The sequence below is a fragment of the Geosmithia morbida genome (assembly GCF_012550715.1).
Source record: "Geosmithia morbida isolate 1262 chromosome Unknown scaffold_10, whole genome shotgun sequence".
In the NCBI taxonomy this organism is placed as follows: Eukaryota; Fungi; Ascomycota; class Sordariomycetes; order Hypocreales; family Bionectriaceae; genus Geosmithia; species Geosmithia morbida.
This window is the reverse complement of record NW_023336197.1, coordinates 385,985-400,433: the sequence shown is the minus strand read 5'-3', so window position 1 is coordinate 400,433 and position 14,449 is coordinate 385,985. Positions and strand designations below refer to the sequence as shown.

General features: G+C 52.5%; 3 protein-coding genes across 3 annotated transcripts; 1 reads left to right on the top strand and 2 right to left on the bottom strand.

Moving 5' to 3' along the window:
* Positions 1 to 582: 582 nt before the first annotated feature.
* Positions 583 to 4,602, bottom strand: GMORB2_1617 (structural maintenance of chromosome 1; the record flags this gene model as incomplete). The annotated part of the gene is made up of 6 exons (XM_035463599.1): positions 583 to 600; positions 673 to 1,350; positions 1,410 to 2,819; positions 2,889 to 4,356; positions 4,419 to 4,512; positions 4,572 to 4,602. The coding sequence occupies 6 exons, from the start codon at positions 4,600 to 4,602 to the stop codon at positions 583 to 585; spliced, it is 3,699 nt and encodes a 1,232-aa protein (XP_035320430.1).
* A 1,827-nt stretch (positions 4,603 to 6,429) lies between these two features.
* Positions 6,430 to 8,148, top strand: GMORB2_1616 (Protein of unknown function (DUF2838); the record flags this gene model as incomplete). Its single annotated transcript, XM_035463598.1, has 1 exon — positions 6,430 to 8,148. One exon carries the CDS (start codon positions 6,430 to 6,432, stop codon positions 8,146 to 8,148), a length of 1,719 nt encoding a protein of 572 aa, XP_035320429.1.
* Positions 8,149 to 9,166: 1,018 nt separating this feature from the next.
* GMORB2_1615 (cell division cycle 20-like protein 1, cofactor of APC complex) lies at positions 9,167 to 11,066 on the bottom strand (the record flags this gene model as incomplete). Its single annotated transcript, XM_035463597.1, has 2 exons — positions 9,167 to 10,536; positions 10,595 to 11,066. 2 exons carry the CDS (start codon positions 11,064 to 11,066, stop codon positions 9,167 to 9,169), a joined length of 1,842 nt encoding a protein of 613 aa, XP_035320428.1.
* Positions 11,067 to 14,449: the final 3,383 nt, after the last annotated feature.

Below are 14,449 nucleotides of genomic sequence, written 5' to 3'. Positions count from 1 at the left end.
CGCCTCTTTCTCGCTACAAATATCACGAGTTCATCTTTGACGTTGTTTAAATTTCTATTCATACAACACAAGCGTCCAGTATTCTCCCGGGACTGCTATCTGCTCTAGCTGGTAGTCTCTCTGGATAATCGCTAGCTCGAAGCATCTTTAACGTTGTCCACCATGAGGGATGAGTTCCAGGCGCGGCCCGAAATGCTCTTTGGAATAAAACCACGATTTTGGTTGTGGCCATAATGTTAATTGATTCCACGTATTATTGAATAGCGTCTTTGCCTTCCTCCCTTGAGGAGCTCCGACGCCGTATGCTAATCCCGAACTCAATGAAAGCTACGAGTAAGCCACCAAGTGAATAATAAAGGTATTAAATTCAAATCCCATACTCCTTCCACTTCAGGCACTCGAAGGAAAAGAAGGAAGAACAATATCACCCTCGTAAAAAAAGAAAGAAAAAAGGGTACAATGATGCTAACTAGTAGCGTCAAACAGAAAGAACTTTCCACACTGATGAAAAAAAAGAAGAGCAAACCCTGCTACTCATCTATCCTTTTTTTTCCCTCCGTTTCTCATCTCAAGCATTTCAAACTACGCATATTTCCTCAGCTAGAAGACTGTCAGCATTCCGCAAAAGTGTTCAATGGGAGGGGAGGAGGCAAAGGGGGGTGGTCATCTTACATCCAGTGTCAAAGTCCTCGAGCTATTGACCTCCTGGTCACGGTACACGCCGACCAAGCTCTCACTGTCCTGGAACAGACCAGCCTTGAGACTGATGACGACAAACTGCATGCCTGGCCCCGCATGCTCTCGGATATACTTCTTGATCTTGTCGACGTTGGCGTTGTCCAGGGCGGCGTCGACCTCGTCGAGAACGAAGAAGGGGCTGGGCTGGTAGCTGTGGATGGCGAAGAGGAGAGCCAGGGCGGCCATGGTCTTCTCTCCACCGGACAGATGCTCCATGTCGCGGAAGCGCTTGAGCGGCGGCATGGCGTGGTACTTTATGCCCGACAGGTACGGCATGTCCGTATCCTCTTCGATGTCGAGGTACGCCTGCCCACCGAGTGGGTACGCCTCAGACCGCGTAAGGTCTCGGTACACGTGCGTGATCTGCTCTTGGATGTGTGAGAAAGCCTTGCTGAACAGCTCGTACCGCTTCTCCTTTATCTCACGGAAGCTCTCCTTGGCGTCAAAGGCCGCCTTCTTCGAGTCCTCGTACTCCTGGTCTGTCTGTCGAAGGCGCGTCTCCACACCTTCCAGGCGCTCCATGGCACGCATGTTGGGGTTCAGCTTCTCCAGCTCTATGCCCAAGGCCATAATCTTCTCCGAGAGCGTCTCCTCTACCTCGTTTCCGTTTGACTGCATCGATGAAACATTAGCGCGAGTTGGCAATTGACGTATGCACCATCCATCCTTACCTCTTTAAGCTCGTCGTCGAGCCCCGAGTAGTCGATTTCAATGCCATGGTCGTCCGGTGTGAAATCCATCATGGCCTCATCATCGTCCTCGCCATCGACATCCATGGCGTCAACATCTGGCCGCAGCATGTCGTCTTCCACAGGCAAGTTGTCGAGGTTGCCGTTGAGCAGAGGGATCTGGATCTGCTCGAGCCGACACCTTCGCAGGAGACCTAGCTTGGCCGAATTACTCTTCTGGACTTCTGACTCCAGCTGCGTAATCTCCCGCAGGCGACTATCGATGCCTTTGCTCCTCCGTTGCAGCTCAGCTTTGGCCTCGGTCACCCTTTGGGCGCGCTCTGTGAGCTCCTCCTTATACTCCTCCAGAGTTTCGCGGAGTGCCTCCAGCTCAGCCTGCACCTGGTTGAGCTCTTCCTCGATCTCAGTCTTCTGCTGGGCGAACGACTTGATGTCACGGCTCAGACTGCGAATCAGGTTTTGGACCTTCTTAATACGGGCTTCCGTCTCCTTGTGCCGCGTCATCTCCCAGTTCAGTCGGCTCTCAAGTCTCTGCTTCTGAACCGAGTACTGGCTGCGCTTCTCCGATACCTCCTGCTCAAATTCGCCTTGGGACGCCTCGTACGCTCGAATGTCGCTGTAGCCTAGCCTGGAGCAGAAGCCAGCAAAGACGGCATCCTCGACGCGCGCAATGGCGTCCTTGTGCTTCTGAACATTCTTTACCAGCTTCTCCAGCGCCGAGGCGCTCTTGTCGTACTTAGGACGCAGCTCCTTGAGCTCCTTTTTCTGACTGTCGAGCTCACGCTTCTTGCTAGCGTAGTTCTTATTCAGGGCTACCAGCTCATCTTTGACGATGACTAGGCGTCGTTCGAGACCGCTTAATTCGGTTTGCAGCCCTTCTTCAACGGCTCCGCGCCTGTCAGCGCGGGGGAGACGATCGATGTCTTCAGTGAGCTTGTTGGCGATACGCTGGAGATTCTGAACGTCTGCTTCCTCGAATCTCCTCTTGCCATTCTTGTTCTCCGGGCCACGACCTCCAGTCATTGTTCCACTTTCGTGAATGACAAATCCATCCAGGGTCACGGCCTCGACAGGAGTCTTCTTGTCGTAGCAGATGTGCTTGGCAACGTCCAGAGAGTCGCAGACCACGGAGTTTCCGCAAGCGTAGGCGATGGCACGCTCAACGGAGGAGTCGAAGTTAATGGTGTCAATCGTCAGTCTCGCGCCGCTGAAGCTCTTGATGACTGTATTGACCGTAGGGACCTTGATGTTGTCCAGGGGAATGAAGCTCATAGTCGGGAACCTCTGCTCCCTGAGGTAGGCAATACAATCGCTGCCAACCTTTTCCGTATCGACAACAACCGAGTCAAAGTTCCTGCCCAGGGCCACGAGAACGGCTTCCTCGTACTTTTTCTGTTTCGGCTTACAGAGGTCTCCGACGCGACCGTGGATACCGGGGAAGATGCGTTTTAGCGAAGTCACCATCTCCTTGATCCTTGTCTCCTTGTCGTTCTGGCGACGGCCGTCATCAGCCTCACGTAGCTTTCGGGCAACATCCTCAAGCTTTTCCTCCAGCTCGGTACGCTTCTGGTTAGCCTCCACGCGCTCAGACTGCAGGCGGTTGAATTCCTTCTTCTTAGAGGCGATACTGCTAGACAGCTCGGAGGCAACGGACTGTGCCGTTTCTTTCCTCTCGTTGATAGTTGAAAGCTCGGCCTCGCTCTTCTCAATGGCAGCAGAAACGCTCTCCACCTTTCCCCTGAGGTTGTTGACCGTAACCTCGTCGGCCTTCCTGGAGCGCTCGAGATGCTCCAGCTCGGCCTGGTTGGAGGAGGCCTCAGCCATGACTTGGGCATGGAGCGAGTTGTACTCCTTTCGGTCGGAATCACTGATCTCACGGCCCTGCTGCTTCATCTGCTCCTTGATATCCTTTTCAAACACCTTCTCAGCCTTGTCAACACTCTCAATGTCCTTGTTGACTTTTTCGATGACAGAAACTTGCTCATCTCGCTCCCGAGTTATCCTCTCGATTTGTGAATTGAGCTGCTCCTTACGGCGTGTTGTCTCGTTGATCTTCTCGTCCAGGGGGATGATGGAGTTTTCCTTGTCCTCGATGCTCCTCTCCTTGTTCTTGATTTCCCGTTCAATCTGCGAGACCTGTCGTAATGTAGTGCTCTGTTCTTTGCGGGCAGCTTCCAGGCGCTTCTCAAAGGTTTCGATATCACGTTTCATATCCTTCAAGTCCTCCTGATGGTTCTGAATAGCGGCCTTGGATTCGTCAATGGCCTTTTGAGAGTGGTATAGCTTCCACATAGTCTGGGTGACAATGGCGGCGTCTCTCTCTTCCATCTTCTTCTGGAAATTGTCCGCTTCCTTCTTCTGCTCGCGGTACTGCTTGATCTCAGAGTTGATTCCGCGGCGACGGTGGAGCTGGAAGTTTTGATTCTCCACAGCCTGTTCGGCTAGAGACTGCAACTTTTCATATTCAGCCTTATAGTCCAGACTGCCAGAGATCTGCTCCACGAGACGGGTCAAGTCTTGTGGAGATTGCGACGCGATAGCCTCGACATCACCCTGGAACACGAGGAAGTTTCTGGCCTTCATGAGGATATTCTCGGCCTCGAGAGCTTCGTTGTACTGCTGGGCAGTGACAATGCGGTCATTGATGCGGTACTCGCTGGCGCCCTGGTTCGTGATAGAGCGCTTCCAGCGCTGCTCATCTCCGGCATCGTCCTCGTAGACGGCCATGACCCAGGCGGTCTTGGGGTCACCCCGAGAAGCTTTTTCTTCGCCATCGCCGCCGTCATTTGCATGTTCGGAAGGGTCGACTGAACCATCGTCGTTTATCTTGGACGTCTTCAAGACGCGGCCGCGGTACACAAGGTCTTTCAGGTGAGCAGAGCGGAGGTGTGAGGACTTGATACCGAGGACGAAGGAGATGGCATCCATACTGCGAGGAATGCCTGGTCAGAAATCCGGCTGCGACACAGTGACGCAGAATGGGCGACTTACGAGTTGGACTTTCCCGATCCATTGGGTCCAATGATTGAGGTAAAGTAAGAATCGCCAAACAAGAGTGTGTGGTGGCCCTTGTAAGACTTGAAGTCTTTGAACATCGTTAGCATCCTCTCTTCCTTTCACGTCGGAGGAAGGGTAGATTCCTACTAAAGAGCTCGAGGCGTATGAGCTTTCCCATGGTGACGGTTGTCCTGAGCGCTATGCGCTGATCGGGCGCCTAGACGCGAGCCTGGTTGTTTTAAGGGCGGTGGTCCCTGTGCCAGCTGTGCGACAAAGGAAACGTGTGTCTGCTCCTCCGAAGCTCAGAGGAGGGGAGACAAATCTGATATTGGGTATGCGAATAGATTCAGCGCCGCGTGTTATTCAAGGTGCCCGGTGGGTGCGGTCGCATATGGTGGTCAAATGTAGTCGCGTGGATGGCGGGGCATAACGGGTGCGGTTCTTGCAATTCAACAAATCGCTGTTGAGAGAGCGATGCGGTCGCACAGCCAGTAGAGCATCGAATGCCCACGTGTGTGAGGCAGTGATCGACTCGGACGAGCACACGAGGTTGGATGCGGGATGTACGCTCGGGGGGGTCGTGGCTACCACAGCGTACCAGGGTCGAACTTGAGGTGGATGGTGATGATGGGCGTGCACTGGTAAGTACAAGTAGCGGTCCTCGCGTGCCTGGGGAGTGGGAGAACGCGACGCGCGAATGGCTCGGTACTACAATTGTGTACCCAGTGCAGTACCGTCTAAAACGGCGGTGGTCTCGATAACGGAGAGGGAGATGTGCAATATGTACCTATGGAAGCACAGGTACATTGAGTGGCACTGAGGAGTGGAGACTGAGTGTGCTCCATGAAGTACCTTGTGGAGGAGGGGAGCTACCCCGTGTCAGGCTGCCTCAGTGAGCAATGTACCTTCAGATCCGAACCTGTGTTTCCATGGGAGGCTCCACCTCGCAGTGGCCCTCCAAGCCACAGCTGTGGCTAGAGCACTCCATATATGGATACCGTAGCACCCCGAGCCTGTAAAGTACGAGTATTACATGTGCAGCGTAGCTCAAGGGGTCCGTAAGTGAGCTCAGGATGTGTCGATCATACTAGAGCAATGGGCAGTACCAACCATCTACCCCATCACCTGGTGCATCGTATCTGATGGCTTTGGCGCGCCCACATGGCCTGATGATGGCATCTGATTCAACGGCAAGAGATGGCGAATGCCAAGGGGTAGTATTATAGTGACTGCGCGCCTGACCTGCTAACTCTGCACAAAAGGAGGCACAGTTCAGCTCAAACGCGAGGGATCCACTGCCATATTAGTTGAGCAATTCTTATATCTAATGCCGTGAAGGGCAATACCAACTCAGGTCAATGAAGGACTTCATACACGCATGTCCCTTTGATCGCCCATAAAGCGACTCCTAGGTAACTTTTCTATGGTTGAGCCAATAATCCATAGAGGTGAGTCCTATACTACTAGTACTGCAGATTTAGTCGGTATAGAGGTACCAAAATCTAGCTAAGTACACATTACTACATCGCCACCTACTTCATGGTGTGGATATCCCTACTTGTAATGTATTTGAATGTTACTCGGCTTGGACCTGAAGAATGGGCACTACAACCTGGGGCCGCCTTATGGCAACAAAAGAGATACTATTTTTACCACTGTACCAACTTGCTCGTACTGTAGTGCCCTCTGGAAGGTATCAGTAGCGGCTAGTAACCTTAGTACTCAACACTGCATCTTCGAATTATACACAGTGCCAGTCCTTCACGTCATGTACCCACAATAAAGTGCAAGTCGACTTGCAGCCCAGACGCAACCTGATCACAACGTGTGTGTCTCGGGTGGTGGATGACCAGCTGGCCGTTATCAGGGTTTCGCGCCTAAAGCCCTCTTTCTGTGTTTCCCTCCTCTGTTTCCTTCCCTCTCTGGCATTCCACGTGTACCGTTGGACCCCTCAACTTCAGCAGCCCGCGCGGGAAATCTGGCAATACTCTCGACTCTACCGATCATGGTACAAGACGACGATTCCTCCATGCCTACGCCAGGCGACGGCGGCTCCCTTGATGCGGTGAGCCCCGACCTCTTAGCCACGACACCCGGACTCGAAGCCTCGCCGCTGCTGAGCGCGTCGCCGCCAGACGAGGCTCTTCCCGACACGCCCTCCCTAGGGCCGACGACTCCGGGGCTCTCAAGAAACCCATCCTTCTCCGGCAGCAGCCATGACAACTGGGATGCCTTCCCGCCGCTGGACAGGCTGACGGTGCTGGACATACTGGACAACTTTGCGCTGCCGCAACAGTTGGAGAAGCTGCAGAGGGGCCTGTCGGCACAGACAGAAAAGGTTCGGCGGTCCCGGGATGCCTTCAAGACTAGGACGCAGGGGGCCCGGGAGCGCGTCGTCGAGGAGTGGAAGCGCCGCCTACCCGACGCCGACGAACAGCTGGAACGGTACAAGACTCGTATGCGCCGCCGTGTCGACAAGCTGGCGGGCCGGTGGAACGACACAAAAGTCATTACGCTGCGCGAGAAGATCTCCTTCATATTTGGCGTCATGAACCTCTTTATCAGCGGCTACCTTATCGGCGGCTACCCCCAGCACTTCCATCTGTGGTACACGTCGCAGCTTCTCGTCTTCATGCCTGCTCGCCTGTACACCTACCACAAGCGCGGCTACCACTACTTCCTCGCCGACCTCTGCTACTTCACCAACTTCCTCGTCATGCTCAGTTTGTGGGTCTTCCCCAGCTCCAAGAAGATCTTCACCGCCGCCTACTGCCTTGCATTTGGCAACAACGCTGTCGCCATCATACTGTGGCGTAATTCTCTCGTCTTCCACAGCTTCGATAAGGTCGTCTCCCTCTTTATCCACATAATGCCCTGCGCGACACTGCACTGCATCGTTCACCTCATCGATGCGGATGAGCAGAAGGCCAGGTTCCCCGCCATCTGGCACATCCGCAACCCCGAATCCGGCTCATACACCTCCTACACCTCCTCCCTTGCCATGGTTCTGTGGAGTTCCCTCCCCTATGCCTTTTGGCAGATGGCCTACTACCTCTTGATCACCGTCCGCCGCAGGGAGAAGATTGCGGCCGGTCGTCCCACCTCCTTCACCTGGCTGCGCCGGTCCTATGCCAAGTCGTGGATCGGCCGCATCGTCCTGGCCCTACCCGACGCCCTCCAGGAGCCCGCCTACATGGTCATCCAGTACCTGTATGCCTGCCTAACCATGCTGCCCTGCCCACTGTGGCTCAAGTACCGCTGGGCTTCGACCGCCTTCATGGTCGTCGTCTTCACCTGGAGCATCTACAACGGCTCGACCTATTATATTGATGTCTTTGGCAAACGCTTCCAGAAGGAGCTCGAGGCCATGAAAGCAGAGGTGTCTAAGTGGCAGAGCCTCGCTGAGACAGACATTGACGCCCAGTCCCCCACCATGGGGCCCCAGTCCGATGATATCCACAACGACGCGGGAGCTTCCCACGAAATGGCCGTCGGTGCCTCGGCCACCACTCTCAACCAGGAACGCCAGGCTGCTGCTGCTGCCGCTACTGCTGTAGACGAGTCCCATCCCAGAGTCAATGGGAATTCGGTACCTAGCATCGACTCGGCTTCTATACCCATGCTTGACGAGGAGGTCAAAGGCACATCTACTAGTATCGAAGCCCAGGGGACTCAGACCCTAGAGGAAAGGAAGGCCGGTAAGACTGGCATTGGCTCTACATAGTTCACGGTTCTCCCCTTTGTTTGCCTCCTATAGACAGAACACACATTCACACATGGTTACCAGTTTGCCACATTTGAAGCCCCTTTGTTTTTTGTTTTTTTGTTTTTTAGTCAGTGATCATTTTCTCGTTGGATTTCGTTGTTAATTCTTCTACTACTACTATTACTACTACTACTATTACTACTACTACTACTACTACTACTACTACTACTACTACTATTACTACTACTACTATACGTTATTTACCGAGAGCGATCCAGGTAGCAACTAGGATGGAAAGGAGTCAGTCAGGTTGGTTATTATTACTTATTTCTTGCCCTCCTATTTGGGGCTAAATAGTACAAATTGCAACAATGTGATATATATTTTTCCTTCTTTTGCCCGTGCTATGACGGCACGTGCCCTATGGTTATTGATGCGAGCAGCGACGTTGAATACATCTCAATGGTGAGACGATGTATTTTCGCAGACCTTATATTGTTGCTATGTTGTAATATGTGCATTGAATAGCCGAAGAATAATCAACGCTTGATACGCTTTGTCTCATAACCTGCCCGCCTTTCTCAGTTCGAGTGCCCCAGAGACATTATAATACCGAGTCCCAGTCCAGAAAATAAAAACAGAGGGCACTTATGCCATCCTATGTTTTCCATTCCTCCCAAGCCAAACCTCCCAGCTCCCAAATGCAACCGTGTGAAAGAAGATATCTGAGAAAATATTTTAGAAAACAAAATCCATCCGTTGAAAAAAAGAAATAAAGAAAGAAACCGCCTCATCCCCCTTTGCCATTATGCTGCCAACATGGAAAGAGAAAGAAAAAGAAAAGCCTTCAGTATTGTGGTGGGTTAGACCGGATGCCTTGCTCTCGTCTGTTGATAGGTCCTGCACCGCATCCGATGGAAAATTCAGCAGACCTAGTAAAGCAGAAATAGGATGGGCATCATTAGGAGGAAGAGATGACGTAGGCGAAACGGTATGCCGTGTATTGTTGCATCGCGTCGTGTGCAATATGGGAAAATCACCGGATCACACCCCAGTTTCCGAAACGACCGCCCGCGTCACCTTCTTCTCGCGCACCTGGTCGACGACCAAACAACGACCAGAACCTCAGTGTTTCGTCCCCAGCACCTGTGACGACGACGCGGCCGTCAGGGCTCATTGCCAGATACAATACACGGTAGGTGTGTCCGGTGAGGCTGGCAACCTGAGTCATAGACGGGTACTTCCAAACCACAATTTGGTTCTGGCTGTATCCGTGTGTCGACACAATCTCATTCGAGTTCTTGGACCAGGCGAGGTTGCAAACTTGGCTGCCAGTGTCGATCTCGTTGATGACAGTTCCCTTGACCGTGTCGTGGAAGATGATGCGTCTGTCAGCCGTGCCGCCGCCCGATGCCAACAGGCCTCGCTGATGCGGCGACCAGGCCATGGCCTTAACGGCGGCAGTGTGGTCGGAGAACTTCCACAGGGGCGTCTCTGATAGCTTGTCCCAGACCATGAGCTTGTTGTCATTACCACCGCTCGCCAGCTGACCGTCTTCGCAGTTCCATTTCAGTCCACACACTTCCTGCTTGTGCCCGACAAGCTTCCTCATCCACTGGTCCGGTGCCCGCACATCACGGTGATAAATGAGTCGGTCTCGTGATCCAGAAGTGAGAATGTGTGTGTTCCATGCGAGGGACCCAACACGGGCCGTGTGGCCAGTCATGGTTCGTAACCTCCTCGTCTTTTCCGCGTCCCAGATCTGAACAAGCCCCTTGCCTGTACCGATAGCCAGATGTGTTCCTTTCTGAATCCAAGAGACACTCGTCACGGTATCGTCTTCCAGTGTGCAGAGCTTGTTAACCTTACTCGTCTGAGCGTTCCACATATAAACACTAGAGCCGAGGCCGACGCCAAGTACATTTGCGCTCCCCCAATCCACCAGGTTAAGGTAAAAGTCATCGGCCAGCTCTGGGGCATCGAGGACCTTGTAAGGGACCTTGCTGACTGCTCGAGGCTGACGACGTGGGCTTAGAAGTATTTGTTGGCTATTCAGCCTTACGGGTGATAGGCTGTAGATCTCTGCCCGCGTGTCCAGGTTCGGACCATGACGGCTCTGTGGTGTCTTTGTTGGTGTAGGGTGGCCAGCGATGTGGTTGTGGTGACGTGGTGAGAGGTAGGAGAAGAGATTCTTGTGAGGTGTTGAAGGTGTCAACGAAGACCGAGCAGCGTTGTTGGAGCCCTGGGGCGGGGGTGTTCTTGACCTCGTCCCATCATGTTCGTCGTAATGAGAGACTGAGTGGAGTGTGTGGTCGGGGGATAGCGTAGGAGGTGTTACTTGAGGTACTGAGTCCTCGAACAGCTCGGCACGAAGCAGAGTTGAGAATGTACGGTTTGCTTCCTCCGCTATTCAAAGGTCAGTATTAGGAGCTCGCGGGGCGGCATGGAGATGGGACAGTCGCACTCTTCTGAAAGTGAAGCTCCCCTTGAGGAGTTCGCTTCTTCTGTTTTGATGGTGTGGCCGGTGAGCCGTCGTCATGGAGCAAGCTGAAGCTAGCCTGCAGATCCTGGCCAGATCGCGTGGGGATGAATCTAGGTACTTCGATCAGTTTTGAGAAGGCAGGATGGATGGTACGAAGACTTTGTTGCACTAACCGATCGCCGTTTATGCGTTGACGCTTCCTATGAGGGCTTGCGCTTGGCGTGCTCTCACGATGCGGGCGGCTAAACTCTCGCAGCAAAGCACTATCGACAGCCTCAGGGTCGAAGGGACTCGGTCGCGTGGGGCCCTCACTCATCCTTGCGGAGCTCCTTGTTCGACGGTGCATGTTGGTAGCGGGGTTTTTCTTGGCCTCAAGCCTCCCACGGTCGGACCGGGGCGGTGGAGTTGAGTCTCGAGGGGTATCTCCGAGAGGAGTCTGCTTTGCCTCATCCATGGCTGGTCACAGCTCTGAGGGTAGCAGAGAGGGGGCAGAGTCGTCAGCCCTTAGTGGAAAGACAAGATGCCTCTGGTTCGGTCGCTCGGCTTCGCAGGCGAGATGACACTTTTGAACAGTGCGTCGGGTGGTTGGGGTTGAACTGGAATAGAGGAGGGGGTTTCGCAGTAAGGTAACCGAGAACAAAGAGTGGAGGGTCCAATATGGCTGTAAACGTAACAATGATGGCGATTGAGAAGACGAAAGCTTTCTCCAGAAACTGGAAGGATGGCAGTCTTGTGCCCGCGCTTGGGTGCTCGACGTCGTCTATCGCAGGCTCTCGCTGGAAAAGAGGAGGGTGATCGAGATCGAGATCGAGGATGGCGAAGGCAGAATCCGCAGGTCGTCGAGATGCTTCGCTTTGAACTGTCCGACCCCAGAAATGATGTCGATATAATTAAGGTTACGGGAGAATACAGGACGTATTGGTTCGGGCGACGTGGTGGCAAAGAGGACAAGCGAGGCGGTTAGTGATGCTAGCGTTGTTATTGTTGATGTTGCCCTTACTCCTAGATTAGCAGTATGAGGATAATAGTACGAGTAGTACGTTGGTGAGGTGAAGGCAAAGCATGAGTGCAGGTGGCCGGGGGGCTGAGGTACCTACCTCCCAGCGCTGGAGGCGACCCGGGATGAGCATAATACCCACACATGGACTCTACTTGAGCAGGCTACCCACCGAAGTGCCCACCAATACAGGGGACAAGGAGCCCTGGGGAACCTCTGGCGACTCACCCCCCAGTCCATACCATTTTGGGCTCTGATGGCCCACTACGACGCCAACCCAGAGAACCAATAAACGCGGTACGACTACAAGACCCGCGCATCTTGACGGGAAAGCCGTTTTGTTTATCAAAGATATCAATACGAGTACCGCGCCTGTTTACTTATAATACAAGCTACATGTCTTACCACTGCATGTACAGACTACATATAGTAGTCCTCTACACATACCCGTACGTCGATAGCTCGCAGCAAATAGTAGCCAACTGGCCAGCTGGGAGATGGGATGATGCTTGCTAGTTCCCACCGACTATGAGTCCCCAGTACCCCGATCCTTGACCGTTTAACACTGGCACACTGCCGCATATTACCACCTAGATGCCGAGTGTAGAGTGGCACTACGTAATATTACCAGCGATTGTGCAGTATCATTGATCTCTCTACTTTGCTCCCATAGAGTCGACTTGAGCTGCCGAACGGCAAAGAGGCTACGCCAGCTTCTTCTTATGTTTACGCCATGGGAGCCAGTCTTGTCCAGTAGACATCCTAAGAATTATCCCTCTCTTCCCTCGCGTCCTTTCTGGGCCCATGGGTTGGTTTCCTGTCGCGTTCGCGAATGGAAAACAACACGATAATGTTATTGCCCCCTTACGGCAAGATTGCTTGCTTTTTTGTTGTTGTTTTTTTGTTATGTCAAGAGGGTCAAACCACCAAGGCCGCCTTTGTGGGACGTGTGTTGGAGAAGTGGCCGAATTGGTTGGCTGTCAGGAGCGCGTAAATGACCTCCTAGTCATTCTATGCTTTGCACAGTATTAATATTAGTTGCATGTTTTATTAGTCATTGCCTGATATTGGTGAGATTCGCACAGTGTGTAAAACCTCCTCCGGAACTCCCAGCCCCTCATGGCGCGAAACAGACGCGTCAGACTGGCGTCGTCAACTCAACTACCCTTGCTCGGGCCCAGCCGACTCAACAATTCATTGGCGAAAACCCCAGGCCTTCCTTACATGCAAGCCACGCTATGCTCTCCCTAGTTACGAATGGGGCAATGCACCCTTTATTATGGTGATCTAGCAATGCACCGTGATATGTTATACGGGCAAAGCAAGGACCCATTTAGCCCTTCCCCGATTATCTACTTATAATACCACAACGACTGACATCAGCTACTCGGTACTAGAATCGCAGGGCTGCGATTCAGGCGACCGGATATGGTCTTGCAACCAGCGACCCAAATGTCTGGTACATATGACAGCTTTAACCCCAGGTCCGCGAGTTGTAACAATATGCAACCTGTAGTATTACTGTACTAACATCAATTGCACACACACACATGAACTGTACTTATTATGTACAACAGCAGTTCTTTTAGTAAAACTGTCAAACCCCCTGTGAAAGAAAACATACCAATCAACACGTACAACAGCTATTAAAAGCCTGTGAAGTATCATTGCAATGTGCAGATTGTGGCCACTCGACATGTTGGCTCTTGACGCAATAGGTAATAGAAGGCATGCGAATGGATGTTATGACATGGAGTTGATATGCCTGCCTAAAGTTGCGCTGTGCGTCGGCGTTACCTTCCTAGTAGGGTCACTACGCAGAACACACCTGTCAGTGTGAGGCTTCGTACAACCCGAAAGCGGAAGGATAACTTGATGTCCTGTAGTCGCTGGAAGGTGAGGCTTCCTGCGATGATCTAGCTATTATGAGAAGGTGTGTGTCCGGCGGATTGTTCCGCCGGACCCGTGGGTCACGGGATCCACAGCGCTACTCGCTTGTGCTTTTCGCGGCATACATAACATTAGCTCATGTTCTTGGTAATACAAGTAGCGGTGGCCCATAGCTCGCTACGCATATCTATCAAAGTACTCATCTATTATTACTTGCTCTCTTTCTCTCTCCGTCACTATCCAGTCTCCTTTTCCTAGATCTCATCCAGTTGTTGCAACTTTAATTCGCTTCACAAGCGTTGCTCCGCCTCATGATAGACCGACCAGAGGAAGTCAACGCCTCGTCTGTGTAACCATTGTACATCGGCACTCATTCTTTCAATGTGAACTGATCGACTGATCTACTGACGACAACATCCACAGGCGTCATCTGGAAGCTGTGAGTATGTGAAATACGCTGTGGAACCGCGGGGAATGGATTGGGGAAAGATGGCGTATTTTGTGTTGCTGGAGGTGATGGTGTAAGATGGCAATGGGTGTCAAGAAATCGCACCGCAAACTTTCCCTAGGGTCTGGGGATGAGAGAGCTTGATTCGAGTCTACGTGTCCTACAATACTTCCAGAGCGTGAAACCTCACACTCATATAAAAGCTGCGGCAAATTCTAACATACAAGTATTATACAAAAATTCTCCCCCAGCTCCTACCAGGCCCTGCCACTTGGTCTCATTACCATCAACCATCCACCGCACGTCGGCAAGGGCCAATGCAACACCGTGAGCTTGGCCATCTGGCCGAGCCTGTAGCAATAGCGGTGGTTCCTCCCTAGGGACCCAGTTTCTGAAAGAGTGGCAGCACTGACAGATGTACAGAAGCATCCTAGAAGATAGGCTCCTGGCCTAATGGATCCCATGCAACTCCATCGTTAGACACTACTAATCCATCCTCAAA